The sequence below is a fragment of the Oreochromis niloticus genome, linkage group LG20, assembly GCF_001858045.2.
Source record: "Oreochromis niloticus isolate F11D_XX linkage group LG20, O_niloticus_UMD_NMBU, whole genome shotgun sequence".
Taxonomy (NCBI): Eukaryota; Metazoa; Chordata; class Actinopteri; order Cichliformes; family Cichlidae; genus Oreochromis; species Oreochromis niloticus.
Window position 1 is genome coordinate 166,627 of NC_031984.2, and position 23,020 is coordinate 189,646.

General features: G+C 45.7%; 1 protein-coding gene across 1 annotated transcript; it reads right to left on the reverse strand.

Moving 5' to 3' along the window:
• Positions 1-22,319, reverse strand: LOC102077716 (Ig-like V-type domain-containing protein FAM187A). The gene is made up of 9 exons (XM_019349251.2): positions 22,124-22,319; positions 20,846-21,636; positions 20,581-20,643; positions 11,897-12,036; positions 10,473-10,750; positions 10,023-10,370; positions 7,140-7,369; positions 6,373-6,601; positions 1-290 (listed from the first exon to the last, which is right to left on the reverse strand). Exons 2-8 carry the CDS (start codon positions 20,886-20,888, stop codon positions 6,384-6,386), a joined length of 1,320 nt encoding a protein of 439 aa, XP_019204796.2. The 5' UTR covers positions 20,889-21,636; positions 22,124-22,319; the 3' UTR covers positions 1-290; positions 6,373-6,383.
• Positions 22,320-23,020: the final 701 nt, after the last annotated feature.

A 23,020-nucleotide genomic window follows, 5' to 3' on the forward strand; every position in this document is an offset into this window, starting at 1 on the left:
ACAGCCAGCCAGCATTTATTGACAGTTTACCATACCTTTACAATCAAACTTAACAAAAGAAAAAGGTGGGGGAGGAGGACCAGGCAGTTGAGCTAAATCAAAGAAATTAGTAAAACAAAAAAAGGTCGACAGCTTCCCTGGGTCTAAATAAAACAATATGCAAAACGAAAGGCCTGTCGAGCTGCTCTTTTGTAATGATCCCTGGCAAGCGATTGGCCTACTGTGCCCAGGTCAGCCAATGGACGTGTGCCAATTATCTTTGAATTAGCCAATAGGTGAAGGTTTGACACCTGAAAGACAACAAGAGAAAAACAAAGCACTGTATCTTGGCACGTAACAACATATTAAACAAATATGTAGGACTGTGACGCTGAAAAACTAGTTCATGCATTTATTACTTCCAGGCTGGACTACTGTAATTCATTATTATCAGGATGTCCTAAAAACTCGCTGAAAAGCCTTCAGCTGATCCAAAATGCTGCAGCAAGAGTCCTGACAGGGACTAGAAAGAGAGAGCAGATTTCTCCTGTTTTGGCTTCCCTTCATTGGCTTCCTGTTAAATCCAGAATTCAAAATCCTGCTCCTCACATACAAGGTCTTAAATAATCAGGCCCCATCTTATCTTAATGACCTTGTAGTACCATATCACCCTAATAATAACGCTCCTGTTGTTCCAGAATCTACTGAGTTTTACTGAGAAGGCAACAACAGTCACTTTAGTTTAAAAGTAAAGTTCATTTTCTAAAGACAGGAGACCGAAAGCTTCGACATGGACACACGTGATCATTGTTTTCAAGATGTCTCATCTGTTCTGCAAATCTTTGGTTCATTAAATCTGAACGTTTTCATACAGTAACATATTTGTTTCATGTGTGTGAATGTGATAATGGGAGAACGAGGCGAGGTCGGTGTTTCAGATTGACACGTGTGCATGTACTGGGAGGCTGAGGAGAAACATTCGTATTCTTTGAAAATGGTTCGTCGAATCACTTTCAGCTCGTTTTCTGACACACTGAATCTGAGAGAATGTCTGAACAAGAATATCGCTGAAATAGAGCAGACTCCCTCTTTATTGTCACTGTACATGTAAAAATTGCGAAACGCTATTAAAGATAAAAACCTTAAATTCTGACTGGTCTTTCTACCACCCAAAAGGATCTGTAGTTTGGGACAGATATATCAAAAATATCTAAGTACTGACAAGCATGAGAAAAGTGTCAGTTTAATGAAATGAAATCAGCTGACCAACATGGTTAATGTTCGATCTACAGAATGTGACTTCCCTGGATTAGTTGGTGTGTGATCACATGACACACTTACATACTGACCCTGGCTGCAGGAGGTCCCGTCCACTTCTCTGACTGCTGAAACAGGTAAATCCACCTGTCAGACACCATGTTTGTAAAGCAGATGACGATGTGTGGAGCAGAGCCTGTTCGAGCTAGGTGATGCGGTCGTTCACTGGACTGAAAGCTAAAGTCCAACACTGTCCCTGCTGTGTTTCTGTTTTCCTCAGGTGGACAGACCAAGCTGACCAATCAGCAGGCAGCACTGCTTTGTGCAGTATGCAGTGGGCGTTAACCGCCAGCTACTTCAGGGTGAAGCCTTCTCCCAAACACAGTTTACACAGTTTACACTACAACTGGGGCCTGCATGCATCGTCTACATTACACGTTTATGATATAACAAGGGGTTAAATCACACCTCAGTACTGCATAAAGACTTTGTGATCTTTGCACTCAGGTCTCTGCAACGAATAAAGAAACGCAGAGTGACGGTACAGTGTCAGCACTTTGTTGGCTCTCTCCTTTGTTCAACCTCTGTTGGGTAAACAGAGACAGGCGGCTGTGTTTCCACCTTAAATAGTGTGTGTGTGTGTGTGTGTGTGTGTGTGTGTGTGTGTGTGCGCGCGCGCGTGTATGAGAGGAACGCACTAGCACCACTTGGTGGTCAGGATTACAGTATGTGATAAAATATTTCTGTCACTAGATGGCAGCATTACCCTGTGGCTATCCCTGTGTGTGTGTGTGTGTGTGTGTGTGAGTGAAAATATGAATTTTCTGCATGTTTTTTAATAAAATGTTATTTTATGGGTGTCATGTAACCTACAGAAATGAGTCGAATAGATCATGTTTTTGTGTTTTGGGTAAAGCAGCTGCTTCAGTGGGCCAAAGGTCGTCCAGGCTCACCCTGTAAAGCACGCACAGGAACCCACCTGTAGGTGGCAGTGTAAGGCCACAGTTCATCTGTCATGTACGCGCCACCACAAGTTCACACACCTCCATCTCAGCAAGGAAACCCTGGTTAGAGTTCAGGCCTGAGACACAACACCACCCTAGGAGGTCAGATGAAGGGTGGCTGTGGGAGGCTTACTGAAAATCCACCCACATCAAATCGGACTTTTACACAGAAACATGTTTCCACGCAACACCAAATATGTGTTTAATAATGCAACTATCCAACCATCCTTATTGATCATCCATCATCCTAACTGAACACCACTCAGTCAGTCTGTTGACCTCATCTCTGTAGTCCGACTCATCCCCCCTTGAGATGAGTCCAACCACTGTGGTGTCATCCGCGAACTTTATGATGGTGTTTGAGAGATGGGTAGGGGAGCAGTCGGATGTGTAGAGCGTAAACAGGAGGGGACTCAGAACACATCCTTGTGGAGACCCGGTGCTGAGTGTGATGGTGCTGGACAGGTGGGGGCCGAGTCTGACAGACTGTGGTCTGTTTGTCAGGAAGTCCTTGATCCAGAGGCAGATGGGGGTGGAGAGTCCCAGGTGAGACAGTTTCTGGACCAGGATCTCCGGGATGATGTGATTGAATGCTGAGCTGAAGTCCAGGAAGAGCATTCTCACATAGCTTCCTCTGTGCTCCAGGTGACTCAGCGCAGTGTGGAGCGCTATGGTGATAGCGTCCTCGGTGGATCGATTAGTCCTGTAGGCAAATTGGTGGGGGTCCAAAGTGGGAGGCAGACTGGCCCTGATGTTGAAGGAAGCTGAAGGAAGCCGTCACATATCACCAGTAATGCTGTGATGATTAACTGGGTTAATCAATGCGTTTCTTCCTCCAGTGTGTATTACATCACAGGGGCAGAAGATCTTAATGTTGCATCAGATTCACTTAAAAAGCCAAAGATCCTGATTCGATCCCAGAGGAGATGCTGGTCCCTCGAGACTGAGCCGGAAACAGTAAATATAAAGCTGTGGCGCTCCCAGTGACAGAGCTGGCAGCACACAGGCGCTTCTATTGCCGCTTGGACTGTAGTTACATAAATCATAAAGACAGAAAATCAGTTTTGTTCTCTTTGTTTTACTGGTACGTCACATCATCTTGTACACATTGAGCTCATATTCTTCTTAAAATTGTGGCATTCTCAGTTTAAACATCTGTTTTCTCATTTCTGCTTGGAGTAAAATATGTAATTCTGCAGCTGGCCCTCTGCGAGCCCCGAGTGCTTCTTCACAGGATATTTGGCATTTCCTGCCCCGAGTCCGCGGCAACAGCTGAGTTGCTCCTGGGAGGCACGACATGAAGGGTCTGCTGGTAATTCAACCAGCAGTCCTCATCCTGCTGCACTACCCAGCAGGAAGCTAGGGCACTGACAGGCACGAGGATCTGCATGCCCTGACCTATGCTGCAGGACCTCCCGTCACTTGATCTCACCTTTGTTTTTTTGAGACAGGTGACGAGTTAAACCGTGAGCAATAAGGCAGTGAGGATAGTAGCTTACAGCGGACAAGGCATCCAATGTGCAACTTCGCCCCTGTGAGCAGCACACTGGGTTCTCTCTGCAGGCTCGAGACAGACTCTCACTCGCCGGGCATCAGCCACAGAGAGGTGCCATCAGGCCACAAGCCTGGAAAGATCACGGCCAGCTTAGAGTGTGAACCAGCACGACCACGGCCAGTATGCCAGAAGGGAACCGGTCACAGAGTCACTATGGAGTAACTGACAGGGGAGCCACACAGGCAAGGCGACTAATGCTGTAACCCAAACTCAACCATACACAAAGTCTCAACACAAGAGTCCTGTTAATACCTGACTCTAGCTTCATCACATGGTTCCCTGACCCACACAGGCAATGTTTGACTGTTCAGCCTCATCACTGTCAGCAGTGAGTCAGCTGACTGATCCTACTGGCACCAGCAGCTAAGCTAGACCCATGGCGATGGGAACACAGGAGCAGGGTCATCTTCGGCTCGTCACCCTGAAGTCTCCGCCTCCTCCTTCTGTGTCAGCAGGAAGTGACTGTCAGTTACAACATCACACTCAGCTGGTCTGGCACCTTCATGACAGTGATGTCACAGGTGTCACATGACACCCAGGACCTCAAATCGACCCAGAGATCATTTTAAACTGAGAGATGAGACCAGAGAACAGCGCATCAGACAGAAAGAACTACAACAAGGGTCAAAGGTCACAGTCAGAGTTTTAGAGTACACGACAGTCCATATTTAACTTGTGTAATATCCTGGGATATTTGTAATTAGAGCTATCTTCTTATATTTTGTAACTAGCTGTTGTTACAGTCTTGCAGCATCTGTGGCTCCATAATTTCCTCAGGGATGAATAAATATTGTGATTGAATCTTAACTTTCATCAACACTGATTGCACTCCACAGACTGCACGATGCTGAAAACAGTCTCAAACACGACAAATTATCTCCAAATATCCACTCTAGAGTCTAACTCTGAACTCCAATCAGCTTTTCTCACACTGAAAACTCAGTTTCAGCTCTGAATGCGTGCACGCTGAGCTAATAAGCAGAAAGACATCAGAGATTCACCATGGCAACAGCCTCCAGTTCAGTCCAATGAAAGCGGACCATGAAGGAGAAAAGAGGGATTTTATTTATCCTCGTCCACTCAGGCATCGTTTAACAGACTTCTTCTGCTTCACAGAGAAAACAGCTGGAATCCAGCAGATGTTATGGAGACACACTGACCGACCCGACACATTACTGTCAGACTGTTAATGATGTGTTTGAACACCTGAACATATTCAAACACATCTAGACTGTCTGCAGGAGCAAACAGCACCTTTAAACTATGGCTGGTCTAGGTGGCTCTGTGGTAAAGTGGTTAACACGGTCTCTGGTTTGAGCTCCAGAGCAGCCACGTCAGGATAAATCAGCGGTGGCGCCCCCTGGATTCTTACAGCCCTGTCAGACTCATATTCACTCAGGTACTCCTGTCACTTCAAACATGCTGATCGGCAGGGATGGGCAGTAATGCGTTACTGTAATCTGATTCATCTGTAATCTGATTACTTTTTTCAAGTAACGAGTAATGTAAGGGATTACTATTGCAAAAAAGGGTAATTAGATTACCGTTACTTTCCCGTAGGAACGCTGCGTTACTGCGTTACTAAAAACCGTGAGTTTTTTGCGAGAGTGTCTCATGACAGTGACGTAAGCGAGTGCGACGTTCGTGGCAACAGCTGTGTGCAGATCAACAATGGATAATATATCGAGTGCGGAGAGAGTATGAGCGTGCAGCGTTTAAAGCGTGGAAGTACTGACCTTACTTTGAGTTTGATTCCATAAAAAGTGACAAAAACATTAGTGTCCACTGTTCACTGCGTGGGAAGAAAACTTCTTTTTACAGCGAAAAAACCCTAAACTTCCAAGCAAGCAGCGAGTGCGCTACGACTGTAACGGGAAATTCACAGAGAAACTCGCGGATTCTTCCACTGACCGCCGCGGCACACCTGCACCAGGGTAAACCTCCGCCTACCCCGGTCCTGCTTTACAGGTGAAAATAGAGCAACAGGACCGCTAGTCTTTGATTTTATTTATTTTCTGCTGTGTTTTACTTGCATCTATTTGAAAGTCTGAGTGTAAACACAAAAAAATATTTTATTTTATGTGCTGGAATGTGCAGAAAATAGGTTTAAATGTTAAACAAATTTCTTCCAGTCAGAGAATGTTGCATATAATTTAATTTTTGCTTGATGCATAAAGTTAAAAGATTTAAAGTTTAAAGTTTTAAAAAGAGACGTTTCCATTTGATTACATTTTGTATGATGAATTATGCAGAAAAAGTAGAATTGGGCTGAAAGATCTATCGCTTTATCACCTATTCAGGTTGTAAATCGTGTTTTTAAAAAGTAACTAAGTAACTAAGTAATTAATTACTTTTGAAAATAAGTAATCAGTAAAGTAATGGGATTACTTTTTTGAGGAAGTAATCAGTAATTAGTTACTGATTACTTTTTTCAAGTAACTTGACCAACACTGCTGATTGGTGTTTGGTTTAAACAGGAATTCCTGCAGAGAACTTTTTGATGTCAGCGTAATAAAGTCAGAATTTTAATGAGGATGTGATCACAGCAGGATCCAACATGTGGCCGCCGAGTCTAACCCTCACTGCCTTTAGTCCACGTGGCTTTGCTCTCTGCGGTGTCTCAGCACAGCTCGGCCCAGCATCAGCAGGAAAAACACAGCCGTCATGGCAGCATACGATCCCAGCACGATCCGCACGGCGGCCGGAAAGTCAGGATGCGACAGGAGCGACTGGCTGCCAAAATGAGGGTACACAAGGAGGTGGATCTCTGCCGCCCGGTGACCGTACAGCCAGCAGTAATACACACCTGCAAATGTAAAGACAGCTCGGTCAAACTGAACAGCACACAGATCGGACCTCATCATCGTCACCGCTGAACTGAAATATGATTCAGAGCGTCTAAATTAAAAATCTGATGCGCTCCAAACACCGACTTCAGATGGAGCATCAGGTGAGAGCGCCTGCGTGCCCATCCTCACCTATGACCCCCTACTGTGGGCAGTGATCACCCTGTGATTGTGTGACCCCACACCTCATGCACCCTCCTGGTTGAGGCACTTCCTGTACAGGGAGGAGACCCCAGGCATGCACAGGTTAGGTGGCAGGTCTGGGATCCCCAGGATTCTCCAGGGTTAGCTTCACAGCTTCATCTGCTGCCACCATAAAGTTCAGATAAGTGGAAGAAAAGGGTGGAGATGACCCCAAGTGTAAAGAGTTATCTCAGAGTCAGCAGCCAAATATTTTAACAAAGGGACATCTCGAGTAAAGGTCCGGGATCACACCTGATGTGAGCTTCACTATCGGGACAATGAGATGAGACCACCTGATGGGGGCGCTGTTCATACCTGAGTCCTGAGTTTGAGCCGGCTGGAACAGCAGGTGGTGTCCGGTGTCTATGATCAGTCTGAGGCCTGTGCCGGCGCCTGACGAGTGTTCAGACCTGTAGATAGGTTCGTCCCCTCGGTCCCAGGCGACTGCCATGTCAGGGCGCGCCCCGGGACAGCCCAGGGTGAGGACCTGGCCGTCGGGGTGGGTCAGGTAGTATAGAGGAAGCCCGGTTGGCAATGAGGCAGAACTGTGACACACAAAAACCCAGAGGTAAATGGTAAATGGTAAATGGCCTGTATTTATATAGCGCTTTACTAGTCCCTAAGGACCCCAAAGCGCTTTACATATCCAGTCATCCACCCATTCACACACACATTCACACACTGGTGATGGCAAGCTACGTTGTAGCCACAGCCACCCTGGGGCGCACTGACAGAGGCGAGGCTGCCGGACACTGGCGCCACCGGGTCCTCTGACCACCACCAGTAGGCAACGGGTGAAGTGTCTTGCCCAAGGACACAACGACCGAGACTGTCCAAGCCGGGGCTCGAACCGGCAACCTTCCGATTACAAGACGAACTGCCAACTCTTGAGCCACGATCGCCCCAAGGTGAAACATCTGGATTCAACAGCAAAGAGCGCCGCAGAAAATCTTCAGGACACGGTCTCAGAGATGATTCACGGAGACATTCAGACACTGTGGTTCCAAGCAGGGCGACCATGTGGCCCCGCACACGTGCCAGAGACGACAGGTCAGAGCGCACGAGTGTCACCACAAACAAAACTTTATTGGCACAAAACACAAAGAGAAGACCAAAAACAAAGACTACATCTACACAGAGGGGCCAGGACACAGCTGGAGACACAGGTGGAGACACAGGTGGAGCGATTAATGATGACGCTGCAGCGTCATCATTTCTTGCTCTTTCTTTAGCAATCAACCAGATGAGGGGATTTTTGTGCAGTGAGACATGGCCGGCTCAGCAAGGCTACATGTGTGCTCGTTTTCATTCCCTCTCTCTCTCCTGTGTCCGCTCTGCGTGGGCGGAGCTCACTGTGGGCTCCCGCCTTTTTCCAACACATCTGGAAGCAGTCACTCACCTGTGGCTCGGTGTCCTGTGTCTCCTGGACACTATTTAAGACAGTGGCTCAGAGCTTCTCGTCAGCAGGCTGTTGTACCGACTCACGGTAGTGTGGTCCCGGCTCTTCTCCTCATGACTTCCTGGTTGTGATTGCTCCTCGTCTGTTTGTACATAGATTTCCTGGACCCGCCCTCATACCTCTTCCCTGGATTCCCGAGCGTGAGTGTTGTGAGCGCAGATACTGGATTACTAGAGCAGTCAGACTTCTCCTCTCAGTTCTTCACAGCTTTCCTTCAACTTATCATGTTTTTCAATCAAACTCAAAGTGATAAATAAAACATTTGGAAGAATTTTTTTAAATGAAAAGGAAACGCAACCACGATAAAGACTGAAGAGGGTGGGCATGGAAGGAAGTGACATGTAGAGAGGAATAACATGACCGACAGGAAACAGGTGAGAGTGAAGAGACTGTGACATGAAACCAGAAGAACAAGTTTAGCATGAATAACTAAATAAAATGTCAGACAGACATCCACACGGACGCTTCACAGAGTTTTAGTTTCAATAACAAGAAAATAAAACGATGATTCTGATTTTGAAGGAGCCACCCGTGAGGTCCACCCAGCAGCAGACGGGGTTCACCATCACAGCGATGGTCACACACAGCTGGGAATCTAAAGGTGTTCTTATTAATTCGATCTTCAGAGAGGAGGATTATTGATCTGTAAATGTTTTTATATTGACTGCTGATAATCAGACTGGATTGAGACCGGTTGTGGATCATCTTCAGTTTTTAGTGTTTCTCTGCAGGTCTGGTGGAGAACACACTGTTCACTGTGTTAAATGTAAACTGTAAATGTTAACATAACTTTAGACATATCCGCACATCATTAACAGACACAGCAGCGTTCCTGCACTTTATGATACTGGCTCATATTGAATACTGTATTTGTTGGTCCTATAGAGCGCTGCTGCTATTGGGCCAATCGAAGTATGCTACAAAAGAGCACTGAAAGTATTAGACAAGAAACCTTTGTCATATCAACATTGTCAAATTTTAGATAAATACAAGTTTCTAAATTTTACTAATTTCAAATTATTTAAATCTGCCTGTGTAATTTACAAGGTTATACATGGTCTGGCGCCTCCACCAATGAGTGATCTTATTAAACAAAAGTCTAGCAGTGTTGCCTCGACTGACCCGAGCCACTGTGAGAGGGGACTGTGAATCTGCATTTAGACCTTTTCACAGATGCTCTGTCATATCAGGGAGTGAGCTTCTAGAATAGTCTTCCACTGTCAGCGAGGGAAAGTCTCCCTGTCTGTAAGAGTCACTTAAAAGGGCGGCTGAGGGACACACAAACATGTGATCATGTTTAATAATCATGCTTCATATTGGACGTGAAAAAGAGTTTGTGCATTACAAAAAGGGAAACAACTGTTAGTGTAATGTGTCACATGATCTGTAAATAGTGTCTCTGTATGTTTTTACTAACGTGTGTTTAACACCAACCTGCCAGAGCGTCTGCAGATGGAAAGTAGCCCAAGACTATAATCTGGCATATTTACATTTGTTAAAATGTTCATTAATATAAATTGTCCCTCTTTCTAAATAAAAACAATTATAATAACTAAAAGTTCATTACTGAAACAGACATCACTGAAATACACTTTGACCCCTGAAGATCGGGCGACGTCCCGCTGAGAGACGGCGGATGGTGCAAACCTTCTGATTTGACCTCTGCTGACCTCTGGTCTTTAATTCTGCACAGTGAAGTGACAGGCTTAGTGCTGGATGGGTGTCACGCACACGCTCACCTGGACCCAAAAAGAGACATCAGACCGAGCAGCTTGGAGGGCGGGGCCTGAGACGGACACGTCATATGACAGCTTCTGACCTCCAGCTTCACCGCGACTCTGCTTCGCTTCAGACCGAAGGCTCTTGGCACTGCCCCCGAGCCGCATGAAACAATCGTCTGATTGGCTCGCCTGTAGCGCACGTTCAGGAAGCGGGAGCGTATGTAGCAGAGCCCGGCTCGGACCTGCTCGCCCGGCACGCCGCACCGGTCGCACACAGACCACGGCTGGAAGCTGGTGAAGAGGTGGTACAGAGCGCTGAGGTCGGTGCTCTGGTCCCGTTTCCCGTCGCCAGCCTCTGAAGCGAGTCTGCAAACATCAGCTGATCGTTATTTCTTAAATATCGATTGATTATTAAGCTTAAACAAGCAGGTTCGTGGTCGTTGTGAATTCAGCATGTACTCAGCGCACCTGTTGGTGAAGCTGAGCGTGGCAGCCTCCTGGATGTCCAGGTCATAACCATAGAAGAAGTCTTTGTGGGCGGAGCCACAGATGTAGACGCCTGCATCATCGGGCCCGGCTCTGAAGATCAGCAGGCTGAAGAGTCGGATGGAGAAGCGACTCCGCAGGTCTCCGCTGTGAGGGACCTGGCTGGGATCGAGCAGGTGGTTGCCATGGTGATCAGTCAGCGCTTTGGTGTCCTCTGATCGTTCCAGATGTTTCCGGAAAAACCAGACAACCGACTGGACCTTGTGGGATTATAATATTACCTTATGTCACGTTATACCCCTAATTAAAGATTGTGAAATATTATGTAGTTTTAGTTTGCATTACTCTCCTGAATTAGAAGAAGGTGATAACTATTACATTTGTTAAACTGATTTGTATTAGATTAGACTGCTGATTTATTGTGAATGAATGATATTGTTTTATGATGCATTATACGGCTGAGTTAGGAGAAATACTGTTTTCAGAGAGTCATGATCTTATTCGTCTGATTAGAAGAGAACAGAACATACCGGAGAGGTTTTCTGCCCCATCTCAGCAGGAGCAGATAAACAGGGAGCCAAGGTCATAGCTTAGGCACCGTGTGAGAGGAAGAATGTGAATGTTTAGGCTTTTATGACTAGGTGGGGGCCACTAGAGGCTATAAGAGTTTGAGCAATGCTCCATCATTTTGAGATTTACAGCTGATGTTGCAGCGTACATCTCCCACGCGCGTGTGTTCAATTAAAATCATTGTTTGACCGACTCTTCTGGACCATGGCTGTTTTTGTGCCCATCCTCAATATCTGAACCCGCAACAACCTGAAACCGATATTTGAACCTTTTTTCAGTCTGCACAGTTAGAAGAGGTTGTTAAATAGACGGAGGGGCTCCGGATAGAGCCGCTACTCCACTACAGTGAGCGCAGCGCCTCCCGGTGAGGTGTGTCGGATGCCACGGTTATCCCCGGATGACCACCGGCAAGGGGGAGGTCCTGAAAGCTTGATACAGTTAAAACCATAAAGTCGTAAATGAAAGCTAGACGTTTGATTTGACTTTGTGCAGATGGAAAACCAACAGGGAAAAATAAAGAGGAAATGTTTTTCAGTATGCAGGTTGGTGACATTCGTTATCACAGTTTGTCTCACGAGGCTTCGATGTTTAAGGCTTCAAATGTCTCAGAGTCAAAAACGTTTATGTTTTCACTGTAAAACCGAAAGCTCCAGGATACGCCCTCCATACAATCACATCAACAGACTAAAACTAAACTCTGCAAACTGAAACAGATTCAAAACAAAATATGAACCAACACTAACTGGATATTATAAAAACTACAGTTTCTCTCCGCAGATACCTGACACCCCAGGTGTGCAGTAGAAAACAGATGGTTAGTTACTCGCGTACTCTACCTGCTCTGGTTTGCAGAGGCAGGGCAGCTCCACGGTGACTCCTGACAGGTAGGCAGCGTTGGTGAAGGTCAGGAAGGCGGGACATGCCGTTCTGGCAAACACGTCCTGTTTGTCTTCAGGGGCCTCGTAGCTCCACGCCTCTGGAGTCAGGAAGAGGAGGAAGAGAGGGGACAAGGATGGGAAAGGCATCTCTGAGGAGGAAACAGGTTTTTCAAAAGTGTGAAGAATCTCAGGATCTGAAGAATGTTTACTTTCAAAGACAAACCGATGAGCTGAACTGTCCACTCAAATGACCTGCAGAGGTCTGCCTAAATATGACTGTGGGGATCTTTTGATCTCTGCTTCACTGGGTCGACCCCAGCACTCGGTAAACAGACACACAGTATCGCATCAGCAGCATCTTCACAGAAGTACAAACCGACACCCCGCAGCCTCGTTGATTGGTTCCTGTCAGTCTGATATCAGATTCAAAGCCTGCAGAGCCACAAATCACATGGAGGTTTCTGTGAGGGCGCCCCCTGCTGGGCTGCAGGTCTGTGACAGCAGAGCTTTGAGCAGTGCTGGAGGTGTGAGGGCTGCACTCAGACGGGAAAGCACTTCACACGAGTGAAGAGCACTACACTAAAGCTGGTATATTTATCGTTCCCATTAACTCAGTTGATTTCTCTCGTTCATTCATTTTCCCTCATTTAGAAATCAAAACACAAACTTCAGAGAAAAGTGTTGTGAATGAAGCGGGTGGATGGTGAACCTGAGCCATCCATTCACACTCAGCTGTGATTCCAGCTCGCTGGGTTCAGGAGCAAGTTTGAGCTCAGTGCTGGGAGGAGTCACTCACACTTTCACCAGTTCAGTTTCATCCTGCTGTGGGGCCAGTTCTTCCTCTCCACATATCCACAGCTTTGACAGCTGGGTGTTTCCCAACGTCGAGGTGATTTCTTTGAGAAGAAGAAGATGGCGCACAGAATCGTCCAATCACTGCACAGTGCCCGGCGAGGCCGTGGCACCGAGCTGCTGCTGGCTTTCTTTTGTGGAGCTGGACGATCAGACAGCGGCAACACGGCAGCAGCAGACATGAAGCGATGATGAGCCGCTAGTGAAGTTCACAAAGAAACAGAGACTCTGGATCATCCAATTCTCAGGAGCAGGCAGCAGAAGGGAGAAATTCCTGATCTCAGAGTCGGTCCATATTCCAGGGTGACAGTGGGACAGTTTGAGCTCCTGTTGGTGGAGTCGAGATCTGAGGAGGCGGCAGCAGCTGTGAGTCTGAGGTACTGCTGCAAGCTTTGAGCTATGAGCACACTTGTCGCTGAATGCAGTGACTGATAAAAGCTTCGTCCTGTGAAATTATGAGAACATGTGAGCCTGAAAAACATTTTACCAAATGAAATATTTGCACAAAGTTTATGCGTCCAGTGTGTAAAGACTGCAGAGGGGGACGATTCAACTAGTACAGGACAGACAAACTTGGAGTCAACAGTAAGAAGACTGTACAAAAACTTACTCATAATGAAACAAACTCACATATTTTCATAAGGTGGGAGATTCTCGACCAGCGAGCACGACTGAACCTCGGCGTGTGGCCCCAGGTGTGAACAGGGGAGAATAATCCAGCAGCGATGAGGCTCAGCAAACGTGAGTGTTTCTGAGGAAGGTGAGAACGAGTGTGCCTGCATGTGTGACAGCTGAAACCGCTGAGCAGCTCTATGAACGCGTTTCATTTATTCAGAGGCTGCGTTGAGTGTTTGCTGATATTAAAATCTATCACTCTGCTTCCATTAGCGTTTGACATTTATTTTATTTGCTGCTTCATTCTGTTCCCTGAAAAAAACAAACGTTATTTCCCTCCCTTGATGCTGTCAGCGGGAAACAGGACGAGCATGTTCCTTTTACTCCCATTCAAACCAGCTTTGAATGGGACCACTGACCACTTCATCCATCCTGTGTCAGGGTCGAGGAGGGACTGGAACACATCCCTGCTACACCTAGACAGGTGGCCAACCCGTCACAGGGTTAACACAGAGAGACAGACGACCACCCACGTTCACATTTGGAATCACCAGCTGACCTAACCCCATTAACTGCATAACTGCATGTGTTTGGACTGTGGGAGGAAGTCAGAGATACTGGAGAGAGCCCACACGGAGAACATGCCAGCTCCACTCAGTCGAACCCTGGACCTTCTTGTAACAGTGCCAACCACCATGTCACCCTGCTGTCACCCTGCTGCTGGCGATACCACTACGTCACTACGTCTCTCATCTGAGCTCATTTAGTTTTATTTATTGGTATCAAATGGCAACAGCAGTCACTTCAAGGCACTTCAATCAATCACAGAACCAATGATGACTTTCACTGACAACATGGAGGGAGGACAGCCACAGGTCTGAGTCTACACCTTCACAAAAATGTGTGTCTGTGTTTGCGGCTCATGCACCCACAAGCACAGACGCATTAAGAAGTAGTGCTATGCAGTGCATGAAATAAACTCCAGAGTGGTGCCAGTGTTGTTCATTAATACAGCGTCCACATCAGCACAGCGATGTCGGCGGGCTCTCATCTGTGGAGATCACCGACTGACCCAGGACCGGCCCTTCAACGTTCTGGTTCAAACTACTTCCTGTTTCCTCTGTTGCAGGGCTCATTCCTGTAAACGGTCACCTGCACAGTCACCTGTTTATTAGAGTTGGATGTCTCGAGACCACTTTTATGTGGTCTTGGTCTTGGTTTAGGCGGACTTGACTACAAGTCTACTGTTTATCTGTCCTCATTACGGCTGCAGAAACATGCACGCACGCTAACAAGGACTACAAAGATGTATTTAATGCTGTGCAGCAGGTCTCGTGCTGATGAAGCACCGGTCTCTGTTATAAGAACTCCAAATGTGACATTTCTGCTTTGTGCTAAAAATAATTCCTCTTGTTCAGAGAAAGACGAGGACGAGTGGGCTGAAGGAGACGTTTAATGGACCTTCAGAGCGAGCCAGGGCCCGTAATGGCAGAGCAACAAACACTGACGGACCTGAGCCACAGAATCGATGCTATTAGTTAGTCAATAACCGGAGAGCGGGGTCCGATACCTGAAGCGGGATCGATGTGCTGTTTGTCTTTAGTTTTTCACAATAAAGACGGATAGGATGTAATCACAGTGACACTGCTCTGATGAAGAGGAATGTAATGAGATGAAGAGTGATAGGAGTAATAACATTACACAATAAACTTACATAGACTGATGGAGGACGTAGAAACATCAGCCGCCCTCCCCATGATCACACGGTAAAACCTGAAGCGTGCTGGCGTGCAGTCTCGCCTGCAGCTAACCTCGGCAGTGTGGAGGCTCTCTCGCTGCACCACCTGAGCCTCCTGATACAAAGTGGACAGACTGCAGTCCCACAGAGCGGCTCAGAGATGATCAAAGGCTTTCATAAAAGCAGACATGCTTTAATATCTGAAACCCACAGGACGGCACCCACACATCCCACCGAGCTCAGCTGCTGTTTTCTCTGCGACGAGCCCCGGCAGCCTTTTAGAGTCAGAGTCAGCCACTCTGACTCCACTTTAAAAAATAAACCTTTTATTTTATAAATAGGCAGTATATACAAAAAAACAAAAAACAAAAAGTGATGCCATGTGCACATGTGCATGTGTTACACATGATATAACAGCAGGCGTTCATCAGAGTGACAGCCTGGGGAACAAACTGTCTCTGTGCCGGCTCGTTTCAGTAAGCGGTGCTCTGCAGTGCCTGTGCAGAGAAAGTCTCCCTTCATCACTTCATGCATGTGACTTTTTTAATGTAATGAAATCTGCAGCCTCGCCTTCACGTGCAGTGAATCCTGTAGCAGCAGCTGACGATTGATTCATCTCACTGAGAAGACCTGATCCTCCTGGTGTTGATCCTGTTCTTCATCCTGGTGATCCATGCTTCCGTTTCACCTGGACTGCTGTCTCCTCAGACCTGAAGTCTGGCTCTCACCTCCAGCTCGCTCGTCTTTTACTGAACCCACAGAACAACCCCTGACTGGAACTGAGTCCATGTCCACACTAACACGTTTTCATTTAAAAATGCATCTTTTTCTCTTTGTTTTGGACTTCCATCCACACTGAGATGACGGTTTTGGTCAAGGAACACAGAGCTTTTTGAAAACGCTCTCCAAAGCAGATACATTAGAAAATGCTGTATTGGCGTGGCAGTGTGGACCGCAAAAACTGAGGCATTTATAAGTGTTATGATGGTCTGTCTCTCTTCTATGTTAAATGCCTTTTTCTCACCCTGTCAAGGCTTGAGCACCTTCCACTGCTGCAGAACAGCTTTAAATTGTTAACCCATGTTGTGTATAATTCTGAAATGTACGTTATTTTCAGGTACCGTAACCTTACCTTTTTTTTTTTAACCTCTGGCAGTTCACCATTTACCTTTGTACCATTTCAGCTGTTCACTGGACCTGAGCGACTTGAATTGCAATAAATAACTGGAAAAACTGGGGTGACCAGTAGTGTAGACAAAGACACACACGTACAGTCCCACCCTCATGCACACATATTCAAATACAAAGCACTCCTCAGAGCTGGTTTGCAACCTCAGAGGGGCAATGGGCCCCAGACCCAGGACCCCTGCCCAGCCAAAACCCCAGCCTGCAGGCAAAGCACCCTCAGAACCCCAACCCCGCCCTGGACTCACCCAGGAGCAGCATGGCTACCAAGCACAGACTTAATGATTTCTCTCATTTTTTCTCTCTTTTTATTGTTTATTTGTTATTTCTTACATTAGTATGACTAGCTTCTACAGCTTACACCAGCCTCTAACTAACAGACCTCTGCGGTTTAGTGTTCAGTGCCACTACATTAAACTCATTCATATTCCTTCAGCATCGATCGAGAGGGGAGCAACATCCCGTTAACAGGTGTGGCTGATGGGGACCGGGCCTGTTGACGGTATCTCGGGGCTTCTGGTTTCTTCTTAGATTAAGCAGGTTAGACACTGGGAGGTCGAGGCAGTTAGAACTGGGCTAATCCCTCACCCATTGGCTCTAAGTTCTGCACAGCCTGCTGGGTAAGAGCCATGGGATCAGAGACCAGGGTGAGTTAAAGGACCGCTGGTCCCACCAGACTGACAGAGTTATAAAGATATGCAGTCACAAATCCTTGTTTTAGCCTCACACCGTCCAATCACACTGCTCAGAAGGATTTTATCGGCGCACTCACACGTTTAAAAGTGGAGATTCTGGTTTTGTTAAATCTTAAGCGATAGCCTTCATAAATCAGCCCCTGGAACATTTTGGCTTCTCCAACAGCTCCCCTCTCATCCTCTTCATTTTTCTCCACCCTTCATCCATCCGTGAAATCACAGCATCACTGAAGCATCAAATACATTTAACGCTTTCACCTCCTCACGTTCCTCTCTCCTTATATCTGTCCTGCTCTGAATATCCTCCTCCTCACCCTCTGCAGTCTTCAGTCAGACTCTGTCCTCCAAACCCTCAGACTGACGTGCAGATATCACTGACATTTACTCTGCTGTTAAAGTTTAATATAATTAATCTAATATGCAGCCTTCACCTCCTCCTCCCTGTTGGATTTCCCAATTAAGTTAAATGTCAGTTCAGCCCAAACTGAAGGTCCTCATTTTATTCATATCATTGCATTACCCTCTGCAGTTCCTGAATTTCATCCCTGTAACTGATTTCTGATCACTTGAACAGTCCAACAGCTTAAACAACTGCACCTCTCAGATTCCTGGCAGTCCTTGAATGCACCATCAGAGCTGGACTGAATAGATTTGATTAATAAGAGCTTCTGCTATTTTATCTCAAACTAACGATCCCATGACAGCTGCGCACAGACCTGTTTGGAAACTGAAGGGTTTTTGATTGGATGATAGTATCGATATCCATAAACCAGCCCGTTTTTCCCAGTGCCCTAATGATCTAACGGAAACTCCAGACCTTGTTTCTGGGAATAATTTTAGAGCCAGCCATGAGGGTTGTGTTTTACACCTGAGCACTCAAAGATGAATCTGACAACTCTGAATGAACTTTAACCTTTAAGAACCATCATGTGACTTTGTCCCCATATTTTATTCACAAGAGCTCACACAGCTTCAGACAGATGGATGGACAGGCAGACGGAAAGCCTAATGGATGGACAGGTGGATGGGTACTTTATCGTAAGTAGTTGACTCAAGCCATGTTTTTATCATTTATTGTGAAATGCAAAGGAAATCCAGTGAAATAGTTTACTGCCTGTAGTCGTCTTTCCTGATTGTTAGCGTGAGAATCTTCACAAATGTCGATAACGTTTATACAGCACTCTGCAAAAGGCTTTTCACTTCTTTACATTTTGCTTCCAAGGAGCCAAGCTTTGTCTGTGCTCTTGAGCAACAGTTTTTAAAAGTTCTTCTTTGGACATCGGCTGCTTTTCACTCATGTTCAGTCCCTGTACCTGGCCATTTTCACTGGAGTGTTTTTAACCCCTGAACTCTGACCTATGAAGCACCGAGCTCAGGGATGAACCAGTGTTGCGTCAGTCAGGCAAAAAAAACTGAGTAGAGCTCAGTATCTGAAAGTCACGTCCTGTAGAGAGGCACAGCACAGCCAGCACATGGTCAGTGTGTGGGAGGAGATCAGGAGGAGGTCCAGCAGTCTGCAGCTATCTGTGAGGCACGCTGCAGGTCAGTCACTGCTGTTGGAGAGCTTTGATAAACTGATGAGTCTGATCCACCGTGCAGGATCATCTGGAAACATCAGCTTCATGTTTCAGCATGAAAACAATCCAAACACCCCTAACCCTAACCCACTGTGTTTGGATCATTTTCATGCTGAAACATGAAACGCACGGGGGAACAGAGCCGGACCTCAGCATGACTGAAGCAGCGTGGGATCATCCTGACAGGGAACAAAACATCCAAAGAAGAGCTTTGAATGTCCTTCAAGGAGCCTGGAAAACTGTTCCTGAAGATCCTCACAGAGCTGACCGAGAGCTGAAGGATGAAGCTGCTCGCACCAAATATGAAGCTGATGGCTACAGACTGCTGGACCTCCTCCCTCCTTACAGCTAAGAAATGAACTTACACTGATTGGTGCAGGCCTACATCAGGCCTGCACCACTGAGCACATCTCTGCACTGTCTCACACACACACACACACACACTTACACACACAGTCACACACACACACTCACACACAGACTCACATACACATAGACACACACACACAGTCACACACACTCACACACACACACACTCACATACAGACACACACACACACAGTCTCACACACACACACACACACACACACACATACAGACTCACATACACACACATACAGACTCACATACAGACACACACACACACACAGTCACACACACACACACACACTCACATACAGACACACACACTTGGCCCTCGGAGCAGATCCACTCGAGCTGTTGGCAGTGGAGCGTCTGATCAAAGGAGCTGAAGAGGAGCTGCTGGAGGAGGAGGAGAGTTGCTCATTCATTCTCTCAGCTGCTCCTCAAAGACTCGAGTTTCCTCCTCCTGCAGCAGTAGGACGCCGATGCCAAGCGAGTTTAATCAGCTGACCTGCTGAACACGAGCCCTGTCTTAGGCTGACTGAGGCATCCGAGCAGCATCTGAACTCTTTTGGTTTGATCATGAACTTGAGTTATGACAACACAGGAAGAAACGACCAGGAACAGCTACAAAGTGTTCAAGGTTATTATGATGAGTATAAATGTTAAAAGGAGGAATTCTACTAAAGACAATCAGAGACAAAGCACTAGAACAACCACAGGATGGAACAAAATGCACAACAAACCCAACCCTGACCTTCCAAACTAAAGTCATTACATTTACACATTACATTTACATGCAAATCTGCAAAATTCAAACTTTTCATGAATTCCACTAACCAGCAAACTGAACCAATCCTGTGAGCGCTCTCTTTGGTGAAAACAGATATGACATTATAGCATTAGGTTTTCTGTTTCGGTCTTAAGCTGAGAGGTAGAGCAACTCGTAACTCTTAAGACTCCACCCACAATCTGCAGTCTGATAACCTCGAGGACTTCATCTCAGGCCGAGATTCCAACTTACAGGAACCTGGACGTGTGCGCCATAAACAAAGGAGTCCTCAGGTGAACACAGTGAACTGAACATATGTTTGTCTCACGATCATTTGACCCAGCACCTTGAGTCGTCTTGTATTTTGATATCATTTTGTGTTAGTGTAGCAGATTTCGAACGGTTGACTGCGTTGTGACAATAGACACAGACTGGCTGGAAACTGGATTTATTTCTAAAACACAAAGTGGAGCAGCAAAATCAGTGTCACACAGCAACAGCACGCCTCTGCTCATCCCAGTGTGGAGTCCATGCAGCTCTGGCTACAATATATAAAAGAAAATACAATCTATCAAAACAACGGTGTGGTTTTTCTCAACAGCCACATTTAAATCAAACGTTATAGTGGGGTAAAACAGAGACAAAGATGAAGCAAGGTGCAGTCAAAAATAAGCCACTAATAATAACTTATAATATTCAAATTCCCACTAAGATGGATCAAATACACAATACATATTCAAACAACTTTAACTTTTACCAACATGGCTGAAAATGCTATTCAGTGTGCAGCCTCAGATCATGAACTCATTATACACAGAAAACAAAAACTATACATTTACACATACCTAAAACACAAAGTGGAGCAGCAAAATCAGTGTCACACAGCAACAGCACGCGTCTGCTCATCCCTGTTTAGCACAAGTAAGGAACACATAAACGGATGGTGTAACAGATAAAAGGCAGTTCCAATTACTATTTTCCTCGTTCAAAGTAATCAAAAACACTTTGGGAGCTTTAAGCCAAAAGAACTAAAACTTATTAAAGAAAAATACACCAAATTTAAGCGTATAATTTAATACAGGGAGAGGAGCTACAGAGAGTGTGCCTCACCAGTGTGGAGTCCATGCAGCTCTGGCTGGGAACCCCCACACATGCAGCATGTTTACAAGTGGTGTCACACTGATCAATGCCCCACTTCAACAGTGACATGTGGAACCTTAGTTTTACAAAAATTAAATTTACACAATAAAAAAAAAACTATATACAATACAGTTTTGAGAATGTTCACACTCAGTATATTATATCCCAGCTACATTAGGATGTATGTTAAAGTCCACTTTGTCTGTCTTGAGTTTATTGTATAGTGAGTAGGTTCCTCTGTTTAGCTTCTTGATGGTTATGTAACCAGTATGTAACAAAATATATAAACAATGGGCAAATCAGAAGACTTCAGGAACGACAGGAGCCCAGAGGATGGGTAACCACAATGAAAACACAACTGCAAATGATGAAGCAATGGTTCAACTGTATTTGAAATTTGTGCACTGTATTGCATTTGACAATAATACCCAAAATTGTGTGTGCGCGCACAGATACTCAAAATAAAAAAGAAACAAATGTTAGACCCGGGTCTTTTAAAGTGTCAATAGGATCCAGATCAGGCCTGTTTGGTGATCTGGTGAGTTATTGGTGTGAGTTCAGTCCACGATCGGTGTATGGTTTGCACAGTTTTGTCCTACCACAGTTCAGGCAACCAGACTCCAGGATTCAGTTCCAAATGGGCTGTGGCTCGCCATCCATTGCAATGGAAAATTATTCCTCTTCTGCGGATTTTCACAAAGTCTGTAATCCAAAGTTCTCCGGGGAGTCTCGGCTCCTTTCTCCAACTCAAAAAACCTGACCTAAGAGTGAGGTCAGAATTACTTCAAATGAACATTGTTCACACTTAACTAACAACACTTCTGTTTAAGGTATAAAGCATGAACAAAATCTGTTTCAAATTCAAGTCCTATTTCTAATCTTGTACAACTGATCAAATTCAAAAGGGTTTTCATTACATGGCAATGTAGCTATCACCAATCATTAAAGCAACTGACACTGCTCATTAAAAGCAGCAAACTCAATATACTCTGCTCACTGTCAAGTAACAACAGTGATGAATAAGTAAAACAATAAAACATTTCAATACAACAGATAGACATACTGTTTTTTCCTTAACCTAACAACAACTAATAAGTTCTCAACTAACACTTAACAACGGGAGTGTGAGTTTAGCTAGTACCCACTAGCTACTTGCATAGTACCGTCACCATTAGCGTTTGTTTTTGAAGCAAACAACGTTAACATTTCAGGATGCTGATCAGCGGCTATAACAGTTCGGTTACTCACCAGTGCAAAGCACTTGGTATTCATAAAACTAGCTTCGGCTATCCAAATCTGGCGCTAATCAAGCAGACAACAACAGCTTCGCTGTTTCAACAGCTACCACGTTTTCCCCACAGGTACAGCTATGGCGCGTGGTCTGAGCAGCCTTAGCAGCGCAACCAAAAACGAAAACACAAGGCGGGACAAACAATCCCATTGGTTGAACCGCATTTGTATCCAGGTCAAAAAAAATAACCTTTGAGAAACAAAAATAAATAACACAAATAATGCAATTCCATACAAAATCATTTGGATGTTTTTCTTTAGAGTCTCTCTCCAATTATGAGCGTTTTTAACTGAACAGAATAAAACACCTTTAATAATAATTACAATAAACAGTCTCTGATTGCATCTGTTTGCCACTGGGCTACAGTTAGATTCCCTCTGTGTCTCTGTGTCTCTGTGTGTCTCTCTGTGTCACTGTCTGTGTCTCTCTGTGTGTCTCTGTGTGTGTGTGTGCGTCTCTGTGTGTGTCTGTGTGTCTCTGTGCGTGTCTGTGTGTGTGTGTGTCTCTGTGTGTGTGTGTGTGTGTGTCTGTGTGTCTCTGTGCGTGTCTGTGTGTGTGTCTCTGTGTGTGTGTCTCTGTGTCTCTCTCTCTCTCTCTGAGTGAATGGCGGAGTGCATGGAGCTGGGGACGGGAGTCTCGGAGTGAGTGGATTTCTGTTTCCGAGTTCCTCTTTTCTATTTTCACTGTCAGATGTGTTTATTTTTTCGACACACGGTTGTTGGTGTGTTTTGTTTCTTGCCGGCTGGTTTGGTAGCTTTTGCTACCGGCTTGGCTTGGCACAATGCCCGCTGTTGAGGGTGGTGCAGAGTTTGAGAAGCTGACACGCCGTCATGCTGTCAAACTTATACCGACTG